At 37.3% G+C, this 22,681-nt stretch overlaps 3 protein-coding genes across 4 annotated transcripts; 1 reads left to right on the top strand and 2 right to left on the bottom strand.

Annotated features, from left to right (window-relative positions):
- Window positions 1-1,881: 1,881 nt before the first annotated feature.
- On the bottom strand, window positions 1,882-3,952 carry LOC112770802 (transcription factor PCL1). 2 transcript variants are annotated; one of them, XR_003186732.3, is made up of 3 exons: window positions 2,687-3,923; window positions 2,353-2,472; window positions 1,882-2,183 (listed from the first exon to the last, which is right to left on the bottom strand). XR_003186732.3 is itself a non-coding variant. In XM_025815208.3 (2 exons), exon 1 carries the CDS (start codon window positions 3,680-3,682, stop codon window positions 2,723-2,725), a length of 960 nt encoding a protein of 319 aa, XP_025670993.1. In that variant the 5' UTR covers window positions 3,683-3,952; the 3' UTR covers window positions 1,882-2,183; window positions 2,687-2,722. The 2 variants fall into 2 exon arrangements, 1 of the variants encoding a protein (XP_025670993.1); XM_025815208.3 differs by lacking the exon at window positions 2,353-2,472 and having other exon boundaries at window positions 2,687-3,952.
- Window positions 3,953-5,682: 1,730 nt separating this feature from the next.
- On the top strand, window positions 5,683-7,083 carry LOC112770865 (uncharacterized). The gene is made up of 2 exons (XM_025815334.3): window positions 5,683-6,579; window positions 6,680-7,083. The coding sequence occupies exons 1-2, from the start codon at window positions 6,220-6,222 to the stop codon at window positions 6,848-6,850; spliced, it is 531 nt and encodes a 176-aa protein (XP_025671119.1). The 5' UTR covers window positions 5,683-6,219; the 3' UTR covers window positions 6,851-7,083.
- A 501-nt stretch (window positions 7,084-7,584) lies between these two features.
- Window positions 7,585-14,232, bottom strand: LOC112770864 (pumilio homolog 2). Its single transcript, XM_025815333.3, has 9 exons — window positions 12,634-14,232; window positions 10,251-11,791; window positions 10,019-10,160; window positions 9,828-9,935; window positions 9,498-9,710; window positions 9,303-9,413; window positions 8,907-9,101; window positions 8,201-8,375; window positions 7,585-8,120 (listed from the first exon to the last, which is right to left on the bottom strand). Exons 1-9 carry the CDS (start codon window positions 13,285-13,287, stop codon window positions 8,080-8,082), a joined length of 3,180 nt encoding a protein of 1,059 aa, XP_025671118.1. The 5' UTR covers window positions 13,288-14,232; the 3' UTR covers window positions 7,585-8,079.
- Between the last annotated feature and the right edge of the window lie 8,449 nt (window positions 14,233-22,681).

Genomic DNA, 22,681 nt, shown 5'->3' on the forward strand with positions numbered 1-22,681 from the left:
TAGCTTTCAACAAAGTTAAGTTGATGATAGGTAGCACCGTAGCATAGAAAGGAGAATAGAAGCTCACATAGCTTGGGCAACCCCTCCCAATGAATGGATTAAACTTAATACAGATGGAGCCTCATCTGGAAATCCGAAGCCTGCTGGTTGTGGAGGTTTGTTTAGAGGGAAGATAGAAGATGGATCGCAAGATACATGGTTAATCTCGGGACTTGCTCGGCTTTTCAAGCCGAGCTCTGGGCTGTTGTACATGGCCTAAAGGTAGGCTGGCAGTTGGGATTGAAGAAGACTCTGGTTGAGCTAGATTCTGTTAAGTAGCAAGGATGAGAAGTGTAATAAACGAATTCTATATTAAAAAAACCACCAAAAAGAAGTAAGGAATTTATAAGATAAAAGACTCATTAACTTGACACTTTAAGGTTTTGAGTTAGATGTACTACCCAAAAAAATATTGCAAATGGCTTGATTGTAAATGAGTTTTAAGTTATTTTTTATTGTTTACAATTGTCTTTAATGTTTTCAAATTAGTTTCTAAATTTTTTATTTTCAATAATATTCTCATTCTCCTTGTCTTCACCATTTTGTATTTGTCCCTCCTCCAACTTGAGCTTGAATCAAACCTTTGATTCCTCTCTCCAAAGCCTTCATCACCTTACTCCAGAGCCAATCTGATTTCCTTCACCCACTGAGCTCCTCATTGATGGATATTGTATCATGATGCTAAGTTGTTTCCAATTACTCAATGTTAGGTCATTAAGTTTTACGGTTTATTGATTTGCAAATTTTTTTATTGTTTGTAAAGTTCATCAACGTTGTGATTTATATACTGTAGAACTTAAATGCCTAGTGTAGTTCGATTTACTATATCTATTTCAACTGTTTCGGCTCTCTGTCCATTTTCGATTCAGGATTTTCTCCTTACTCCAATGTATAGTATATAATGGTGTACGTGGCATCGTCTTCCTTTTCGTTGTTGTTGTTGTTGTTGGGATGGAGAATTCTTCTTCTGTCCTTAAAAAAATAATGTTGGAAGGAATCGAAAATGTTAAGAACAATTTTAAAAAAAATTAAGACCATCTAATTTTTCAACTCAATCGTTAGGAAACATTTGAAACTTCGTAACATGTTCCTCATAAGTAACAACTCTCACTTGATAATTTGATATTAGAGAACCGTTCATCTAAGCAACCTTCAGCTTCCTAGTGGTTCTAGCGCAACCGTGATAATTTTTTCCTTTCTATCTATCTTTAGAGACTCCTTTGGTTTGACATCAATCATCGTCATCTCAATCATTTCTGGCTTAACAAGCACATGTTATTAACGTTCAAAAAAGAGGGAAAAATAATTATGAGCAACTCTTTAAATTACACTTACTGTGACGTCTGAATAGATCCCAACTAAATACATGTAGATGCATACATATTTTTCCACAAATCCTCTTTAGCATGCATATCGCTTTTGCACTTTTGTAATTGACAAAGCATGAAAAGGAAAATTGTCCCGCAAAACCACAATGAAAAGTGTTATTCTAAAGGGGAATCTATGGTGCTATCTCTTTAGGAAGGGAATGGGTAGCGTGCTAAGTTGGAGTCAAAGTTTTGTCCTTATGATGCTAAGGTATAAATTGTTGTTGTGCTAAAAAGAATTCTTTAATTGATTCATAATATTTATCCCAAACAGAATTAAATTCTCCAACACCGTGCATCTTGCTTCCTGTTCCAAACATTTTCAGATATGCATCTTACCCTACCTCTAGTCCTCACTCTACACTAACATGTGGGGAACCATCCTGTATTCCCAGTCTATACTCTACCCAATGCTGGCAAACTTCAACAGCTTTATCCACAATATTAAGTGAACTAAAATGAGAAACAAACAAAATATAAAATGCGTGGCTTAAATATTTTCCTTATGAATCAAACGTATTCAGGAGTACAAAACGTAATAGATAGATAGTAGTTATGAATCAAAGTAAAAATTAGGGATTTACTTTAGAATCAGCTGTCACTTGGGCAGACCACATGATAGATTGCTGCTACAATATGATGCAAATGAATAGGTATGTACTATTTAAACTGTAGTTTTGGCTCCATGATGTCTGCATGTGAATTATGAAGTTGCTCATCCGTGGAGCTACCTCCGAAACTGACTTGAAGGAATGACCATTAATTTAACATTTGAATCTACAAAAGGAACATCACATATACACAAGATCATTTTCCCACAGCCGCACACGGTTGAAAATACAATTAAATAATCAATTAGCAACAAGTCACAGGAAAGTCCATTAAAACAAATTAACAAGACAGCAAAGAATGATATAACACCTATTCAATGGGATTCAGTATTCACCTTCACAATCATAGACGACAACATCACAGAACTGCATCATTTCACCTCACCCTCGGCATAATCACATTGGAAAACACCGAAAATATAAACAAAGATGCATACATATTACTCATTCTATTTCTGAAATAATTAGCGCGCCATCAGAAATTGACAAAAACAAAAACAGAGTACTCAAATTTAATTAACAAAACAGATAAAGTGTAACTGAATAATGATTGCTAAATGCTAATTCTTATTTATTATTATTACTGGAAGTGAATAATGAAACAATAAGAGGGGGAGAGGGAGAAGAAAAAGAATAAAAATAATTGTGTGATGAGTGCTCAGTGCTCACCTTTAATAGTGAGATGAGAAATTCAAAAGTTGGAATTCATTTATCACTAGGAGTGACGCCCTGACTGTGACTCTGAGGGTACGAAACAACGGAACCAAATTTATTCGCACCGGACCAATCCCGTTGCTGCGCCAACGGGTTGAATCCGTGGTGGTTCCCTACGGCCATACTCATCGGAGGCATCCCGAGCATCGGCATTGGCATCATCGCCGGAGGAGCTGGATACGGCAACGGAATTGGAACCGGAAGGTGTCCGTTTCCATGGGAATGCCCCGCGCTTCCGCCAGCACCGCCGGACTCGTGCAAGCTCTGCGGCACAGGAGTCGACGCGAACAACTGATCAGAAGAAGAAGGACCTTCGTTGGACAACCCTTGCATTCGCTTCAAGTAAAGGCGATATTTCTGAAGGTGGCTCGCAACGTTCTCGCGAGTCAATCCTTCTACGTTCATTAGCTGCATAATCGTCTTCGGAACCGCGTTCTTGATTCCGAGGTGCGCTACCACGTCTACGAAGCGCTTGTGAAGCTGAGGCGTCCACACGAGGCGCGGCCGCTTCATTGACCGGGCGGAAGGATCGTCGTTGGCCGGTGGCGCTGCCGAATCGGCCTCCTCGGCGGCGCTGTCGATCTTCCGGAGCTTCCTGGAATCAGAGCCGGAGCCATCTCGATCGGGCTCTAATTCCTCATCGGCAAACGCCGTGGCGTCGGGCTCAAACACGGTGGCGCGGTCGTCGAGTTGGAAATTGCTGGAGGAGAAGGCCTGGGAGGCGCCGCCGCGAATTGCGGAGATGGTGTCCTGCGAGGCGCGGTTGACGTCGAGAAGAGTCCGGTAGGGCTCCGGGGAGATGCTGAAGGCGGAGGCAAGCTCCGGCGGGATCAGGGCCTGAGAGAGAGGCGGAAGGTCGGCGGGAGAGGGGAGGCCAAGCTCCCACTCGGAAACGCGCTCGTCGTCGGCGCCGCCGCCTGGGTAGTCGGCGATCTTAACCTCTTCTCCCATGTTTTTTTTTTGTTACGGTTGCTGTAACCGTTTCTGTTAAGTGTTGGTGTGTGTGTGCAGCGCACTACTGATAAAACAGAAAACAGAGTCTGTTGAGCAAAACGGTTTCGATATCTGCGTTTTTGGATCCAAAGTCAAGGCTGAAGGGAAAGGAAAGGAAAAAAAGGGGTGGATTGATGGAATTTGAAGATTGATGTTCAATTAAAAAGAGCAAACAATTGCCAAGACTACTTCACCATTTAGGTGTAGATATTTGGCCCCCAACAATATATTAATATATTATTGCGCTTTTTTTTTATTTTAAGAATTTAGGAGGGGCAGTTTGGGAAAATTGAATTATAGAGAGGAAAAAGTGCAATACTGGGTGCCAACGTGGACGACTTAGCCAGATATTTTTGATCTTCTAAATATCTAACGATTCTTACTCGCCGTCTAATCCCTTCCCGTTTACTCGCTCCGTTAGCGCCACACGTGTCACCCCCTGCAGTTTACGCGCTCTACCTTAGTGTAGCTAACTTTACTCCATGTTTGTACTGTGGCAAGTGCAATAACATCATACTTATGAACAATTTATCACATGTCCAATTATAGGATATACTATTTCAGTTTAAAGAATTGTCTATATTTAAAGTTAGAAGAATTCAAAGTTCAAACAAGCTTAGCTTATATAAACTTATGTATGAGATTATATCAAAAAATAAACTAACAAGTGTTACCAACTTAAGTTTTTTAAAGAATAAAAATAATAATAAGTGATAATTTAACGGAAACAAAATATAAGAAGCCCAGAGAATTAGACCATCCTGTGGGATAGTAATACTTGAATATTGATGGTGGAATCCAAATCTTTGCCAAAAAGAAAAGGGCAATAATGGAAGAATACAGAGACAGGTGTGAAATGTTTGCTAGTGTGAAAGTGCGTGGGGGTGATGGCCACGGGCCCAAAGTGAAAGCACTTTTACACTTTAAAAAATGGTTAATTTAATGGCAGTTCTAAGTTGGTAAATATAGACGTCATATAAGGTGCCAATAAGTATTGGGTTTCTTTTGTTGGAAGGAAGGAGATTTCGTTCGATGGGGTAGTTGAAGGACAGGTGTTCAAATTCAAATCGATCCAAATTAAACTGTTTATTTAATTTAATTTAAACTAAAAATCGATTAAAACCGCACTAATTTGAATTTGATTGGATTATATTTTTTGTAAACTACTAGATCGGATCAGATTTTTGAATTTAATTTTCATAACTGATCCAATCCAATTCAAATCGCACAATGTATTATAATATTATTATTTTATTATTATACTTACAATTATATTTATAATATATTTAATTTTTATATATTTTTATATTATTCATATATGATTATTATTTAATAAATATTTTATATTTAAAATGTTATTTATTTATTTATTTTAACTAATTTATAATTTTATTTCTATTGTTATGTTATTGTTGGTTTTTTAAAATATTGTTAAGACTTGTTATGTCATTGTTGATTATTTAAAATTTTATGTTGAGACTTGTTATATGTATTTAATTTTTTAATTTATAAAACCGCAATTCCAATCTAATCGAAACTGCTAGTAGTCACCAAAAAAAATTCAAACTGCTAGAAATTGGATCGGATCGGATCGAATTTTTTTTTTTAAAAACATCCCATTCAAACCGTATCACAAGTAAAATTAGTATTCGAATCCGATAGATTTTTGACTCAAAACGAATCTAAATCGCACCGCGAACACCCGAATTGATGGATGTGAATTGAAAGGGACAAAAGGAGAAATTGATTTATTAAAAAATATATATATGTTGGGATTTGTTATACAGCTGGAAGGGATGAACCAATTGACGTGGACGATTTGGGACGCTATCCTTTGCAATATTCTTATTGGCTAACTCACAAACCTCCGTCTTCTCCCATCAACCCATCAAATCCTGCGGCGGAGAATCCTAGCACCGCCTTCACTACCACCAACTATACTATTTGTATTACCTTTTATAATGTTTAAATAAGGAGTAATTTTCATAGAAAAATCTAGAAAATAAATACAATTGGTTTTCCTTAGGTTCTAGTCTCTTCTTCTTAGTCACGTGATTGTGAAGCAACAATATAAAATCAAAGTAATGACACGATTCCAAGGAAGGAAAGACTCGAGATACATCAAGTTGTATTGTGTGAAAAACGTTATAAGATACTGGTTTTGAGATCTTTTTTCTGGATAAGAATAGGGTGAAAGTTGCAAGTGCAAAATCGTAAATTGATGCGTGTCCGAGATGCTGTAGTATGACTAATTGACTATGATGGGATTGGAATCCATTATCCAATATTCAATAATCGATATTCATCTCATTAAAGTCTTTTACGTTTTTGACCCTGAAGTGCGAAGCCTTCTGAGTCTGACAGGCCTTATAGTTTGGGCAAAACGAAGCCCAAGACCCAAATTTCAGACAGCAACTTCCGTTATTCCTGTGTAGTCCCCAAGTTGTTGGAGAGAGAAACTTTGGGAAGTGATTGGAGTTGGAAGTAGATGAACCATGGCTACCTCATCATCACAGATTGCATGCTTACTCTCTTCTAGTTTTCACTCCAACTCCTACTTGTTTCTTCCAACTAGAACTAGGTCCCTTCCATTGTCTCTAACACCTGTCTCACACAACCTTATCCAAACAAAAAGATTCATCATTTTTCACGACCCACCAATTCTAATCTCTCACAGAAGTAGTAGAGTTAGGCCAACTACTCTTTCTGCTGGTGCTGAAGATATTGTACCTTCGGATTCAACTGCGGTTGATGCTGCCAAGGAATTGGTCTCCAGCAATGATGATGGGGTGTCCACAGTTATTTCAGCACTTCTCTTCATTGCTTTCATTGGGCTATCAATACTTACTATTGGGGTATTAGAACCGTACGCAAAGTTTCTAGCTTTAGTGTTGTGATGTTCTTTCTTGTCTTGGGTTTCTCAGATTATGAGAGGTCTCTCTGTATATATGGCAGGTTATCTATTTGGCAGTGACGGATTTCTTGCAGAAAAGAGAGAAGGACAAGTTTGAGAAGGAAGAAGCGGCTAACAAAAGTGGGAAGAAGAAGAAGAAGAAGGTGGTGAGATCCAGAGCCGGGCCTAGAGGATTTGGACAGAAGATTGATGAAGATGAAGATGATGATTAGGGTCCAATCATGAACCTTTTTTTGTACTTTTTATGAATTACCAAATTACTTAGCCTTTCACACTGAAAAATGAAAATGTTGATATATCAAGTTTCAAATGCAGAGAGAACTAGCTTTGCTTGGATAAGAGTCCTTATAAATGCCTTTCCAACATCCGGTTTTATTTTCAACTCGGGTGTATCATGTCATGGATGAGTTGTTTTCATATAACAAAATGAATGTTTCAAGTTTCACTTTCATTTTAGAAACGGGAAGAGTTTTCTTTTATCTTGTCCTGGGTCAACCATCAAAGCATAAGAAGTTGGTATTGTTGCTCATTTAGACATGAAGTTTATTAATCTGTTCAAGAGGTATTGCTAGGCATATTTATTTATTTATTTTAAAGCAAAATTAGGATTGATTTACACTTCTAATGGTAAAAATATCATTATTATAGGTCTATAAATTTGTAAACTGGATTTGAGCAAAAATTAATTACAGTTGAATCTGGTGATTTAGAGAAAAAGAAAAAGAACAAAGATGGTGTTTTCATTTTCCTATTAAGGAAATTAGTTGCTACTTAAAGGAAGTCTAAATCTTTGAAAGGTGACTAGAACTCTATTCCAAACCTGATCAAATTAAAACCCTACATATTTCACTTGAGCCGGTTTGCATAATCCATCCATATATAGATTCAAACTCAAGGATGACAAGAATCTCAGCATCATAAAGGCAGTATCACAACACAGAACATATGATGATAGAAATAAACTTGAAAATTGGGGAATAAACAGTCAGTGAATAACCATACATGAAGGGGAATAAAAAAATCCTGCCCTCAACCTAAAACATTTAACAGCTCTTCACATGGCAACATATTTGTACAGTCGCATCGCGCCAACTTGTAAAAACTACCCTCACCATTTTATAGAATTTACATCATCCTTAACTTGCTGGCTGGCTTGTATTGTCATTTTATCTCCTCTGCATGAGCATCAGGTGTGTGCGCGCACCAAGCCTTGCACATACCTGATACTCCAACGCACTTAAATTCTACGTATAAACTTAGAACTACAAAATGTACAGTTCATTACAACCGAGAATTTTATTTTTTAATAGGCTACTACCCATCTCAGATAGACAGAGGCAACCATACCCTCTGGATGCAGGTAGAAAATGTGAGAGAAAATAGAAGCAGCTCACACTAGTCTCAGTTAGCTGTACAAACAACATACTTGTTCTACGCCCAACTAAGCAGCAGGATGAGGAGACTGTGCAGCAATTCTCCTTTCTGCAAGAAACCAAAAGACCCCATTTGGCATGCTTACATGCATATGAAAACTCAACATGGAAAGTTCAAGGATTACGTACCTCCGGCAGCAACAAGTTTCTCTACACGGGCAACAATATGCTTTCCATAGGTGTACTTCTTCAGTGCATTTAAATGGACTTTAATTCGTGAAAGGATTAGCTCACGCTGTTGGTCATCACAAGTCTCGAGCACCTTTTGCACGACATAATTTGCAAATTGATCTTTCATCATTGCCTGTATTATACAAAAAGAAATAAGATTATATCCGCATCAAGAACGGCAACATAGAATAACACTTTTTGTGATCAAAGTTCCAATACCAAAAATGTGAAGGCTCGTTATTCTGTTCAAACAACGTAACATTCAATCCATTGTGAAAATTTATTTTTAAAAGAAATTCCCATGCCAAAACATTTAAATTAGACTCAGATCAACGATACTGAAAGGCAAAAGCGGATACTACAACAACAACAACAACAACAACAACAACAACAAAAAGCTTGTCCTACTAGGTCGGACCCAATTGGATGGATAAATAATCAAAGATATTCGACAGACCAGCCTCCCTCACGATCTTAACAGAACATAATTTGAACTTTCCTCAACACGACTAACATCACATTTAAGCAAACTCGATTAAGCGAGCAACACATCTCCATCCCTCAGTAATGAAGTTACCAACAAAACACGCATCTCATCATATGCAACTTGCTTCAAACAAAGGGAACTCTAGAATCAGAATCGGAACTAAAATTTAAAACAAACCTGAAGAGGCTCATTTTCATCCGTGGTTCCAAGCATCTCATTCACAAGTAATTGGCGCTCAGAAGGACCTCCAAAGGTCAAACATTTTTCGACAACGTTAGAGGCAAACTTCTGTTGACTCATTTGAACTATTTTGCCTGCTAATTCCTTTATAATGGCTGAACGCTCATCAGGCTTCCCATGTTCCAGTACATGCTGTTTTAAGAGAAGATGAAACAAAAAAGAGATTAACTGACAGGTATGGATGACATGATACGTGAATATAATTTCAAGTATTAAAACAGTTGAACACAGAATAATGGTGGAGTAGGGACTAGAAGGCAACATGCCAAAGATCCATCAATGACTGTAGCAAAAGGAGGCCCAAATTCTAAGTAATTAGAATAAATAATAAACCTGGACGACGTAGTTTCCATACTGATCTTGCGCTAACATGCTAACAGCACCTAAAATCTCATCCATAACTTTCTGTTGTGTATTAGGGTCATTGCAGTGCTCCAGTACTCTCTGCCACGTGAAAGATATAATTCACCGTTCAATGATCTTAAGGGCTTAAAGAAAGGAGTAACACTAGCGGCCAAGAAATCCTACCTGTATCACCCGGCAACCATATGGGTGGGTTGATAACGTCACAACTTGGCCAAAAAAAGTTGAGACAATAAAGTTGATTGCATCCTCAGGGACACATTCTATACACTTCTGAATGACATGGTTACCATTTTGATCTCGAACACAGCGCATAACATTACCATCAAGCTCTTGAACCATCTTTATCTTTTGGTCTAAATCAACAACCTCGATAGCCTAAGGCAGGATACATAAAGCACAAAAGCCAAACGGGAAAAAGATTAACATACATAATACCAAGAAAACAGAGCCACAAATAGAAATATCAGCTAATGGCACTAAATTTGCTAATACCTTTTGGATGACACGACAACCATACATTTGAAGGCTGAGATTCAGAACATTACCAAAAAGCTTGTTGGCCAATTCCCTTCTCTGGGATGCAAGTCCATGCTCAAAAAACTGCAACATATCAATGGTCACTCACAAGATCAGAAAAAGAATCAATCCGAGTGTCCAGAGAAAATATAGAGGGTAATAGTTACCTTTTGAACAACATAGTTACCAAAGACATCAGTCATCAAAGTAACAGCTTGTGGCATGATTTCCTGATAAACCATGTTTTTTTCTTCCGCAGTAGCTGTTTCAAGCTTTTGTTGAATAAATCGGCTCCCATATTGATCAGCACTGTCCATTAGAGCAAATTCATTAAATGAAATTCTTCAGAAGGTCAAAACAAAATCACAAACGATAAAAATTAACATAAAAAGAACATACCTGAAGTCAACGACATGACCAGCAATTTCAGCAAGCTCAAAACACTTGGTTTTATTGCTTTTAAACTCTTCCAACAGAGAAGAAGCAATGCCTTCATCCACGTTTCCAGCATCCAGATGCCAACCTCCCATGACCCCTGTTAAATTCCTTATTCCAGATGCAAAACGCATATTCAGGTCATTGTGTCTAATAGGACTGCCAGATCCGGCAGGAGAATTGGATAAAGAATTTGCCAGTGGACTTCCAGGGTAAGACAAGCCGACACCATATGGAGAATTTCCATAGTAACCATGATGATTGGAACCACCAGACTTGCCACCTAGTGGAACATTATATTGCGACTTCTGAGGAGAAAGCACCGTCCCAAGATAAGCTTTCTGAAGCTCCAGCATATTCACGTAAGAGTTACCTAAGTAGTTCCTGTCCATAGATGGGTCATTAAGAGCAGCAAGTTGTGCTGCCGCATAATCAGAGGTCCTCATGTACTGAAGATACCCGGGATCAATGAAAGGAGACTGAAGAGCACCACCAGCAATTTGATTTGCAAGCCGACCATGACTATGCATATCAGCTGGGGAGGCAACTCCAGAAGGCAAACCACCTCCAAGAACTCTCGAGTCCAATCCAGGGGATCCCATTGCTGAAGCTGCAGCAACGTTTTCAAGAAGGGGTGGCAGATTAGCAGTTCCAAGTTGATTAGCCATCAAGGAAGCTAGTGCAGGATTTCCAGCATACCCACTCATGCCGTAGTTGGTAAATGATGGATTTGTACCATCCAAGGGCTGGTATTGAACTGGCATACCACCACCAGAACTAAAAGGAGAAGTAGGTGATCCCTTGAAATAAGACTTATTGGAAGGAACACCAGATTTCTGTTGATCAATATGTCTATCGAAGGCCAGATTGTTGATGTCTGATCCAGTCACACTGCTCTTAACTGACTCAGGGTAGGATGATTTCTGCAAGTGCCCAGATTCAGACTTTTTTAAATATGCATGCTGCTTGCCATGATCCTGGCCACCTTGCATACCGAAAAGATATCTACGATGATTATCAACCTCTGACTCAACTTGTGATTGGAAATGGTTATCACCATCTAGCACATCATCTGCCGACAAGTTCATGCCAGATAGTGCTGCCACAATATCAGCAGACTCACTCCCAGTGGTAACACCATTATATGCATCAGGACTTGTAATGCCTCTCTTCTCAGCGGCAGCAACTCTCCCACCACCGATAGGCGTGGGGCATGGACTGGGAGCCCTAGCTAGATGCTGCGGATCAGGAGTAGTGCTTCGTGACATGGAAGAACCTAGTGCAGCAGCATAAGTATACGAAGATTGAGAGCCAATATTTTGGACTGAAGATGACCCCTGAAGATTTGATCCAGATCTTAAAGCATCAGCGGCAGAAGAATCACGCCGTAAATGAGCAAGTTCTGCTTCAGCAGCACTTATGGTATCAGCATTCTCATCATATGCATTACGGCTGGCTGGACGAGAAGGAAAGCCACTAACGGGTGTGCTGCGCCCCATATCATCCTGGAGAATTACAAACCATAAATGACCAAGTAGAAGAAATAAGTGTGCTGGAACAAAATAGAACATATCAAATCATACACACACATTACACATATGTCAAAAAGATAATTTCTTTGTGACGGTTGAGTGTGAATGATTACCGACAAAATGGCATTAACTCATTTTATTCAACCTGTATGAGGTCTAACAAATTTAATGTGCCCAAAATATTTTGACCTAAACGTAGCCAATAAACTATATAAAGCAAGGGAAAGAACTATCAGTACCAATGTGAATTTAGTGCATGCCCACAACTTGTGCACAAACAAAGGGGAACAGAACATCAGTAGAACTGGAACAAAAACAAAATGTTTTTTTTTTTGAAGTTCAGACAGTATGTCATGCTGCCATCTTGGACACCACAAACACTATAAATAACATTGCAGAAGCGCACCGAGAACTTTTGCGTTTAAATGAATCAGACTTAAATTCTTAACCAAATACATAGTATAACTGATATCAGAGTTTTTACAAAATCTATCAAGGAAAAACTTGATTGTCCAAGTTGAGTCTTGCAGCTAGAATGAAACCAAATATTTACACTTTATTAATGAATCAAAATCAAGGGCCCTCATATAGAAGGTCAGTCTGATCAGAAACAGAAATAACAGAAAAATAACAGCTTGCTAATGGGGGAAACTAATACACAAACTGATTTAACATCATGACAAAATGAAGGTTCTATGAGATGTGTAGACGATCATAAGTGTAAAAACAAAATGACACATGACCGGAATATATAAAACAATAAACAAATATGAGTCAAGGAGTTGAGAAGATAGAGCAAGATGAATGGAAGCTACCTGAAAAATTTCTGCAAGGCTCTTTTGTTTGGTCCCAAGTCCCAGGCCAGGCAAACCAATGAGTCCATCACCACCCCACTCAGAAGAGCCTCTCATTTTTTCGTTATCCACCTCATTTTCTTGTTTCCTTAAGTTAAAACCCGGTGGTGTTGCAAGCAAAGATCTACCACCATTATCATCAGTCCTGCTCACTTTCCTCCTATCTCCAATTCCTCCCAGAGCCGAAGCTCCACTTTTTAGCCTCTGTGTGAACCTCCAATCCTCCTTGGACATCAAAGGAGGCGGAAGTCGAGGATTCAAATTAACATTCGAGTAATAGTACGATAGATAAGCAGGATCAGACCTCATCTCTTCCTCAGAAGCAAAACCATTGCCATTCTTAGTCCTGGAAAACTCCGAAAAGGCAGCAGCAGAAGCTTCACCCGCTCCTGCACCTGCGCCATTACCACCAAATAACCCTCCAACTGCACTCAAAGAACCCTCAACAGTTGGAGGCGCTGATCCACTTCTATATATATTGAGTTCCCTTTCAAGATCATCAGCCTCTTGCCTTCGTTGCTCACGAAGGCACATCCCAATCTCCTTTTCCAATTCATCTCCAAAGGAACCCTCGTTACCACCAAGCATCTGCCTCCTTCCGAATTCGGATAACATTTTCTTCAACAACCAAAACTGATCATGGAAATCCCTCAACCAACCAACCCCAACAAAGCTAGAAACCTGATAAAAAATCTAACTTTCCTCATCAAAACGATAATCCCCCATATTTACAACTCGAGGAGTGAGCTTGTAACTGCTGCTAACTCGAAAAGCAAATATGCAAATAAAATAAAATAAAATAAAAGATAAAATCTAACAAACTAAACGAAAATTGCAACAGAGTCATTCATGGAGCTGAAGCTCTCAATCAATCAGAAAACGATGTTGCGGAATTAAATTGAAGCTGGTTGCCATGATCACTGACAAGGAAATTCATCCCTAATATACGAAGGAAGAGAAAATAAACGTGGGGGAAATGGGGAAAGGAGAAAGCAGAGTTAGAAATGAAAGAGAAAGAGAGGTGAATCCGGCGGCGATTGGCTCTTACAAGAACCCTTAGGGTTTTGTTTTGGAGGAAGTGATTAAATAGAATTTGGTGGTAAAGCGGGGTATTAATGCAGAGAGCAGAGAGAGCAGAAAAGCAGAATCTGTTTGGGGGTGACACGTAGTGTAAATAGATTCGCTGGTTGAGTAAAATAAGGGAAAGTACAGTAAAATTCGCACCAGTTAAATTTCTTCAACTTCCCACACTTTCGGTTTCAGAAAACTAACTTCACTCTCTTTTTTGGGGATTCTACTTCTTCTACTTCCTTCTACCTTTAAACTGCTCCCCAAACTTTCTGCTGTTACCGTTATCTACTCACTTAGTAAACTATACAACTATATATACACTATCACTACTCATTTCCTTTACTATATTAACCATTTTATTTCATTTATGTAATGTATAATGATAGTGGAACATTTAATAATTTGTATTTAAATAACATATGATGAAGAAGAAAATTATTATCTTACTTGAGAAGGAATGAGAATGACGTTCCTTGAGCTTATTTTTATACGCAGGTTTTATGATGCATGACCTTTATATGTCTAAGGACTAAAGTTTTTAAGTGATTTTTGAGATTGATTTTGTGTATTAATATTTTTTTTTTATGGACAATCTTGATGTATGAAGTCAATTTCAAAAGCCAAGAGGACTTTATCACTTTAGTCGATGTCTAAGTTATCTATGACATTATTAGTCCTATCATTAATACAATATTAATAATACATTGTACTATATTCGCTATAAAATATATTAATTATATCTCAATATCGTATTTAGTTTAAGATAAATATGATAACAAGGAGTAGATTTAGAATTTAAAAAATTAAATGAGAGTATTTTTTAAAAGAAGTATTATTAAAATTTTAGTCTATATTTTTTAAAATTTCTTAATATTAATATAATAATATTTCGTGTATTTTCACTATCTAAAAGTATTGAAGAGACTAAAATTTTATTTTTTGGTATTAAAATTTTAATTCTAGTCTCTAGTCATCAAATATAATACTCATTCTTAGTTTCAATCTCAACTTCAAAAAATAAACACAACCTAAATTACTACAACGGTTAAGTAAATAAAAATCTTTATTTCCTCATTGATCTATAGTATATAGATTATATAGAAAAGTTTAGGGCCAGTAACTTTTTCAAATTCTGGCCAGCATGTAATCAGTAAGGAAAAGTGAGTCATTGGATGAAATCTCATACCAATCTCACACCATTAAAATCATCATTGATGGTTATTTAATGGCTACAAATACCAAAAATTGCTGACCCCTTAATACTCCTCTAGATTATATATTAAAGAAAAATGATTGAGTCTTAGTGCATGTTTGGGCGCCATTATTTTGTTAAAAAAAGATCTTTTTTCAATGAAAAAAGATCTTTTTTTATTTTTTAACGTGTTTGGCAAATTTCTAGTAGTAAAAGTAAAAGCACTAGTAAAATCAAAAAAAGATCTTTTTTGAGAAGCTGTAATTTACATCTTTTTTTAAAAGATCTTTTTTCCTTAAAAAAAAGATGTTTTTCATATAATAAATAAACAAAAAAGTACTTTTATATTGTTATACCCAAACATAATTGATTGATAAAAAGACCTTTTTACATGAGATATCCAAACATAAAATTACTTTTACTTCTCTATAAGATCTTTTAAAAAAAGATAACTCGAAAAAAGATCTTTTTTAAAAAGCTCACCCAAACAAGCCCTTAATTTATTTTAAATTATTTTTTTAATTTTTAAATAATTTTTTTTTAATTTGTTGTTTTGTATGTTTTAAAAGTATAACATATATATATTCAAGTTATTATTTATTTAGGTATAAAAATATTTAATAAAAAAAAATTAAAATTTATTTTATTTTTTTTTTAGTGACTGAAATAAATTAAACAAAGAATAACTTATTTTATTTAATATTTATTAATTATTACTAAAATTAATGAATACTAAATAAATTAATTATAACGATGAACTAACACACGGAACTATTCCTTTATTTTAAAACTACTACTAACTAAGTAAATATCAGAGGCAAAATTGTTCTCGAATTTAATTCTAGGTAGGCAAATTTATTGACCTTGAAGTTACAAAGATCTAACTCCAGTCGTCATCATATGAACTGCAATCTGGTTAACTTTACTCACCTAGTTAAATGATCATAAATTGTGTGCCACCCATCAAGAAGAGAAGTCATCAATTCTTGGCACGATATATACTTTTTTTTGCTCCCCTTTTGTTTTGTACAATCATGATGATAGCTTCTGTCAAAAAAAAATGATGAGGATAGCAAGTTAAAAGATTTATCCCGGTAAAGTTTTTCCTAAATAAAACAAATAGCCCAAAGGGGTGATGCCAAATGGACCATTTTAGGGTTATGGGTTTTTCTGCAAGAAAATGGAGATTACCATTGTTTCTGTTGACAAAAAGTCTTGAATTTGTCCAAATTCATCCTTTTGTCGACCAAAAATAAAGAGAAACCAAATTGGTCCTTTTTGTTTTGCAAGTTAGTAGAGTGGATCGGTGTCACTTCTTATGATAATTGAACTTTTGATAGCAATAATTTTAATACATTTTAGAATAATATACTACATCTTTCTCAAAGGACTGAGAAAACTAAAAAAGGAAAAAAAACGGGATTTAGTGGGCAATTTTATTAATTTATTATGAGTTAATACTCAATATCTTATTGGACTCAATCTTCAATGAAATGACGTCGTTTCACTCAAATTAATCTTAGAACGAATTTTATTTTATGATCATTTTTTTTTTTACCAAAGATAGGAGATTCGAACTCGCAACTTCTTAATTGAGTATAGAAAGACTATACCATTTGAACTATTACTCATTGACTAAAAATTTGAAAAGATAGGAGACTCAAACCCATAACATCTTAATTGAGTATGAGAGTATATATCATTTGAGCCTGGGAATATGTACCTTCTGATGGTGCCTCTGGTGGATTGCTGCTAATTTGGAATAATTTGGTGTTCAGAATGAATAACTGCTATAAGGGGGAGAGGTGGTTATGTGTTGAAGGAGTAATAGTACAGAGTCTATTCAATTGTTCTTTTATGCTGGTCTATGGTGCACATACTAGAAATGAAAAGAATCAGGTCTGGGAGGAGCTGAGTTATATAGCTGGATTATGTCAAGTTCCTTGCTGCTTTATTGGAGACTTTAATGAAATTGTCCATGAAGAGGAAAGAAAAGGTGCTACTGGTTTAACTCGATCTACGGAAGACTTCAAGAATTGGATATAAGATATGAACTTAGTGGATATGCCGCTTACTGATCGGAAGTTTACATGGTTCCGGGGACGTTCTTGCAGTCGTATAGATAGAGCTCTGCTTAGCTTGGAGTGGTTAGAAGAGTTCCCTGGGACTAGGCTTCGAGGTGGGCCAAGGGGTTTGTCAGACCACTGCCCTATAATAGTTGAGGACAGGAAGTTGTCGATTGGACCAAGACCGTTCAGGAGCCTTGACTCGTGGTTCACACATGAGGGTTTTCTCAGAATGGTAAAGGAGGAATGGCGAGGCCTGGGGGACAAACAGTTCACTGACAAATTGAGGGATTTGCAAGTTCCGTTGGGGAGATGGCATAAGGAGAACTTTGGAGAGATGGATAAGAAGATTGCAAAGTTTGAGGAAGAAATCAAGCGAATTGATGATAAGGTAAGTAATGGGGAGTACGATGGAACAATGGAGGCTAGAAGAAAGGCGTTGGTGACTTGTTGTGAGAAATGGTATGTGCGAAAAGAAGTACATTGGAAACAAATGTCTCGGTCTAGGCATGCAAAGGAAATGGACAAAAATACGAGGTATTTCCATAATATAGCATCAGCAAGAAGGCGGAATAATAGGATTGACGCATTGGTGATTAATGGCAGACGAGTCCGGAATCAAGCTAGAATTAAGATTACTATTAGGGAGTTCTACAAAGATTTATATCATCAAGAACGTTCTCCTATGGTGGGGTTCAGAGATGGTCTGGTGGAGAAGATAGCTGAGCAAGATACTGTGACTTTAGAAGAATTACCTTCAGCTGAGGAGATCAGACAGGCTGTGTGGGACTGTGAATCATCTAAGGCACCAGGATGTGACGGGTACAACATGAATTTTATCAAGAGATGCTGGAGTGAGATTGGGGCAGAATTCACAGCAGCAGTATTGGGTTTCTTTCAGTCATCCAAGCTACCGGCGGACTCCAATATCACGTGGGTAGCGCTGGCACCTAAGTTCATTGGAGCGGAGGAAATCAAAGACTTGAGACCTATCAGTATGGTGGGGTGCGTCTACAAGGTTATCTCAAAGGTCCTAGTTAGAAGGATGCGATCAGTGATGCCAGCATTAGTAGGGGAAACTCAGAGTGCCTTCGTAAAGGGAAGGAAAATCCATGACGGAGCTCTTATTGCATGTGAAACGGTAAACTGGCTCAAACTTAGGAAAAAGGAGGCAGCAATAATCAAGCTAGATTTCCAAAAAGCCTATGATAGGGTCAAGTGGAGCTTTGTGGACTTTGTGCTACAACAGATGGGGTTCGGACAGATTTGGAGAGCATGGGTAATGGAGTGCGTGACCACTGCTTCTATGTCGGTGCTGATAAATGGATCACCATCTAAGCCTTTTAAAATGGAAAGAGGCTTGAGACAAGGGGACCCCCTGTCTCCATTCTTGTTCGTTCTAGTAGTGGATGTACTACATCGAATGATTGGGGAGGCAGTAAGGAATGGACGCATATCACCTTTGTTGGTTGGTAGAGATAGCATAGAATTGTCACACCTTCAGTTTGCTGATGATACTATCCTATTCTGCCCACCAGAAGAGGAGACTATTAAGAATTATAGACGGTTGCTGAGGTGTTTTGAGCTGATGTCAGGGCTTAGCATCAATTTTGAAAAGTCCAGCTTGATTCCAATCAATTGCGACAAGCAGTGGACCCAGCGTATGTGCAACGTGTTGGGTTGTAAGGAGGCCATTCTTCCAGTTAAATACCTCGGAATCTCCCTAGGTGCAAATCCGAGGTTGGTGAAGACTTGGAAGCCTATCATAGACAGAGCGGAGGAGAAGCTCAGTATGTGGAAAGCTAAGGCGTTGAATAAAGCTGGAAAATTAGTACTTATAAAATCAGTTTTAAATAGCTTGCCTGTGTATTATCTGAGTCTGTTCAAAATGCCGAAAGCTGTAGCTGAGAAGTTGATATCTATACAGAGAAGATTCCTATGGTGTAAGGATGATGGTCGAAATGGTATGGCTCTGGTAAGATGGGAAGTGGTGCAAGCTCCTAAAAAGTTAGGCGGATTGGGAGTTGGGGATGCTGTGCTTCGAAACACTGCCCTGTTGTTTAAATGGTGGTGGAGGTTTGCGAAAGAAGAGTGCCCGTTGTGGAAGAAGGTAGTGTGTTCCTGCCATAATCTGAACCCAAATGAGTTACTCTCAACTCAACTACTACCTACTAGAGGAGGCCCTTGGAAGGATATCTGCCAAGTACATGAAACAAATCAACAGATTAGGGAGAAGATGATCACAGGCTTGTCAATGGAGGTGGGCGATGGGCAACGGACTCGATTTTGGGAGGATTTTTGGCTTATTGGTGGGCCTCTAAGGGATCGGTTTCCGAGGCTTTTCTCTGTTTCAAACCAAGGAGGATCTGTTATAGGGGACTGTGGGTTTTGGGATGGGTTAGAGTGGATTTGGAATTTCCAATGGAGGCGTGAGCTCTTTCAATGGGAATTAGAACTTCTGAGCCAATTGCATGAGGCATTGAGACCTGTGAAACTAGCACATAATAGAGAGGATAGAGTGGTGTGGAAATATGATAGGCAAGGTGTTTATTCAACTAACTCATTTGTGCAGGCAATGCAGGAAGACCTGATCCCGGAGGAGATAACCAGCTTCAGCTTTACCAGGACTATTTGGAAAGGATTGGTCCCACCAAGAGTAGAGCTTTTTACTTGGTTTGTGCTAGTCGGCCGAGTGAACACAAAGGAAAGGCTAAGTCGGCTTGGTGTTATTACTCAGGAAGATAATATTTGTGTGTTTTGCAATAATGAGGTGGAACATATACATCACTTGTTTCTAGGCTGTACTTTTGCATGGCAGGTGTGGAGTGCTTGGATTTCAGCTTTTGACCGACAATGGTGTTATCCAGGCTCGATGAAAGAGCATTTTTTAAGCTGGACAGAGGAACCGAGGAGTAAGGAGAACCAAAAACAGCGTTTGAGGTGCTTCTGTACGATTCTGTGGAACATTTGGCTAGAAAGGAATAGGAGGCTATTCCAGAATATAAGCAAAGGCGTTGAAGAAATTATCAGCATGACCTTTATTAGTGCTAACGAGTGGAGGGGTGTGGATCCTTTTAGTTGTTGATGGCTATGCCGGAGATAACTTCGAGTTCGAATTGTGTCTTTATTTTTATCTCTTTTGGATTTTTGTCTGGACCTTTGTGCTCCACCTTGTTGTGTTGAGCTTTTATTTTCAAAAAAAAAGTATATATCATTTGAACTATTACTCATTGGCTTTCATGATCATTATTAGTGAACAAAAATGTGTTTTAATTCCATTAATGAGGTTATTTCATTAAAAATTGGATGTGAACGTTGTTTTATTTTACCCAACGTGATACATTAACGTCTCAAATTAGCATGTCGTTAATACGAATCACTATTGTAAATTTGGAGTCCAATTTGAATTAATTAAAATTTTAAAAGTTAATTTAATTCTAATTTCAAATTTCAAAAATCAAATTGACTATTAACTCATTTATTCTCTTAAAATTGGTTGGAGTGACCTGTGTTGTTAAGAAACAAAAATGAATGGAGAAAACCATCAACACAAAATCCAAAAGTCTATATTACTGATAAAACTAATCATAAAAGATGTTAACGACAAATAAGTTTTTGAAAAATTTAAAGATATGATAAACAAATTAGATATTAAATATATATTAAAAAATTTTAGAGACCATATTTTGGTGCCATTTTTTGTAAGTATTATTAGAAAAATAAGACTTTTTTATCCTTAAAATTTGATAATTTTATATCAAGTGATTTTTTTATTTTTATTGTGAATGACGAAATTTTTTTAAAAAATAAAAAATTAGATATCAAATTTTGCTTCTAATATTTTTGTGAAATATTTATTAAAATATTATCATAAAAATTTAGATCAAATAAATAAGTTAATTGTTAACTATAAAAATTTTTTATTATTTATAAAAAATATAATATTTATTAATTATTTTTGTTATATTTTTAAATTGTTTAAAAATTATTTTATTAATAACATCTTTTAAAAAAAATGGTCAGCGTTTAAATTATTTGAGGATGAATTAGTAGTTAATAAAATAAGAATGATTTGAGAGTGGAATATAAGTTATGGGAAAAAAGAGAGGGGAAAAAAAAAAGAAAAAAGGAATGGAAATTGATGTACTTATCCGTTTCATTATCCAAAGATCAAGTGAAATTTGTGTAATTTAAATCGTTCAATACAAAGGCAATTTCTCCATCATAAAAAAATCTTCCCTTAGTATAAGACAAAGCACTATAATCATTTTGGGTTTGAAGTTTGAACAAGTCAGCCTTGCTCTATTTCATGTTGAATTATTTAATACAACTAGTAAACAAAGTCAGGAAAAAAGAAAGAATCGCATTATATTATAAAAATACTTTGCAAATTTCATTGACTTTTCACTAAGGTGGTATATATACACATCTTATGCTTCAAGCTTGAGTCAAATTGATAGCCTTTATTCTATTGATGAGGGGGGGGGGGGGGGGGGGAAGAAGAAAATGTCTACACATTTTTAGTACTAAACATTTGTATTTGGCTGTTTGCTATGGCTCCCATGAATATTGATATGATTAATGCCTTGCATCGGCAGCATGAAGAGGCTTCATTTTGCTTTATCCAATGTATTATGATTTATGAGTTAAAAATGTTAGCCATTTATATATAGACCCGGTAAATGTACGATGATAATACAATAACAAATATTACTAAATGCTAGTACAATAATTATTAACTAACTATAACTCAAATGACATAATTTTTCTATGAGTTTCGTTAGAGAGTTAATGAGGTATCTATACAATAGCTACAATGGACTGTTTGTTAGACCCAATATGAATAAAAAATGAGGATTAACTCCTTTTTACCCTAATTAACCTAAAGGCCTGTTCAGTTTTATTTTAATCCCTATTTTCAAATTTTTTTCAATTTCTCTATTCTGAATGGAAGGTCACGCTACCATCCAAAACCCCCATTGTCGAAGCTGAACATCCCGTCCCCAACAACCGTCGCGTGACCTTCGAACTGCGTCCCTGCCGCACAGGACTTCAGAGGCCAAACTCTCTCGCACACGTCCTCCGTTGCTAGCAGCAATTGGTGTGCACTGTGACTGTTGAGCATCCCCGTCCAAGGTGCCGCCCAACACGAAGCCTCCGCCGCACGCCACCGTCCTCGCTTGAAGCAACCCATGAGCCACGTCGCGGCTGAACAATCGGCGCTCCGTCCCCGCGCGATTTGGAGCCCTAATTTCCGCCGATGCGACCTGCATCACCCAACATCGTTCGCGCTCGGCGTTTTGCGTCAGCCGGCGGCCTAGGACCTCCTCCTACGTGACCATTGGATGGTTCAAACCTACCATCATCAACGTTTACCGGTTAGTAGCTTGATGTCTTTTTCTCATGATTCCTATTTCTGTTGTTTCTAGTGCTAGAAACTGTTTATATTGCTGAGTTGTTAACTTCCTGACAGTGAAAACCCCACTTTGCTACATGATTATTGTGTCGAATCTTGTTGATTAAAAATGTGATGCGAATGGTTGCTTTTGATTTAATTTTTTCGCGGGAAGAATTGCAAAATCTTGGTTCAAATATGCCCTTTTTATTTTCCCTCGCTGTGTGGACCGTTGTTGATATCTAGTTGACACTATGTAGATGGTTACTTTAGCAGGTTATTAGA

The sequence above is a fragment of the Arachis hypogaea genome, chromosome 18, assembly GCF_003086295.3.
Source record: "Arachis hypogaea cultivar Tifrunner chromosome 18, arahy.Tifrunner.gnm2.J5K5, whole genome shotgun sequence".
Taxonomy (NCBI): Eukaryota; Viridiplantae; Streptophyta; class Magnoliopsida; order Fabales; family Fabaceae; genus Arachis; species Arachis hypogaea.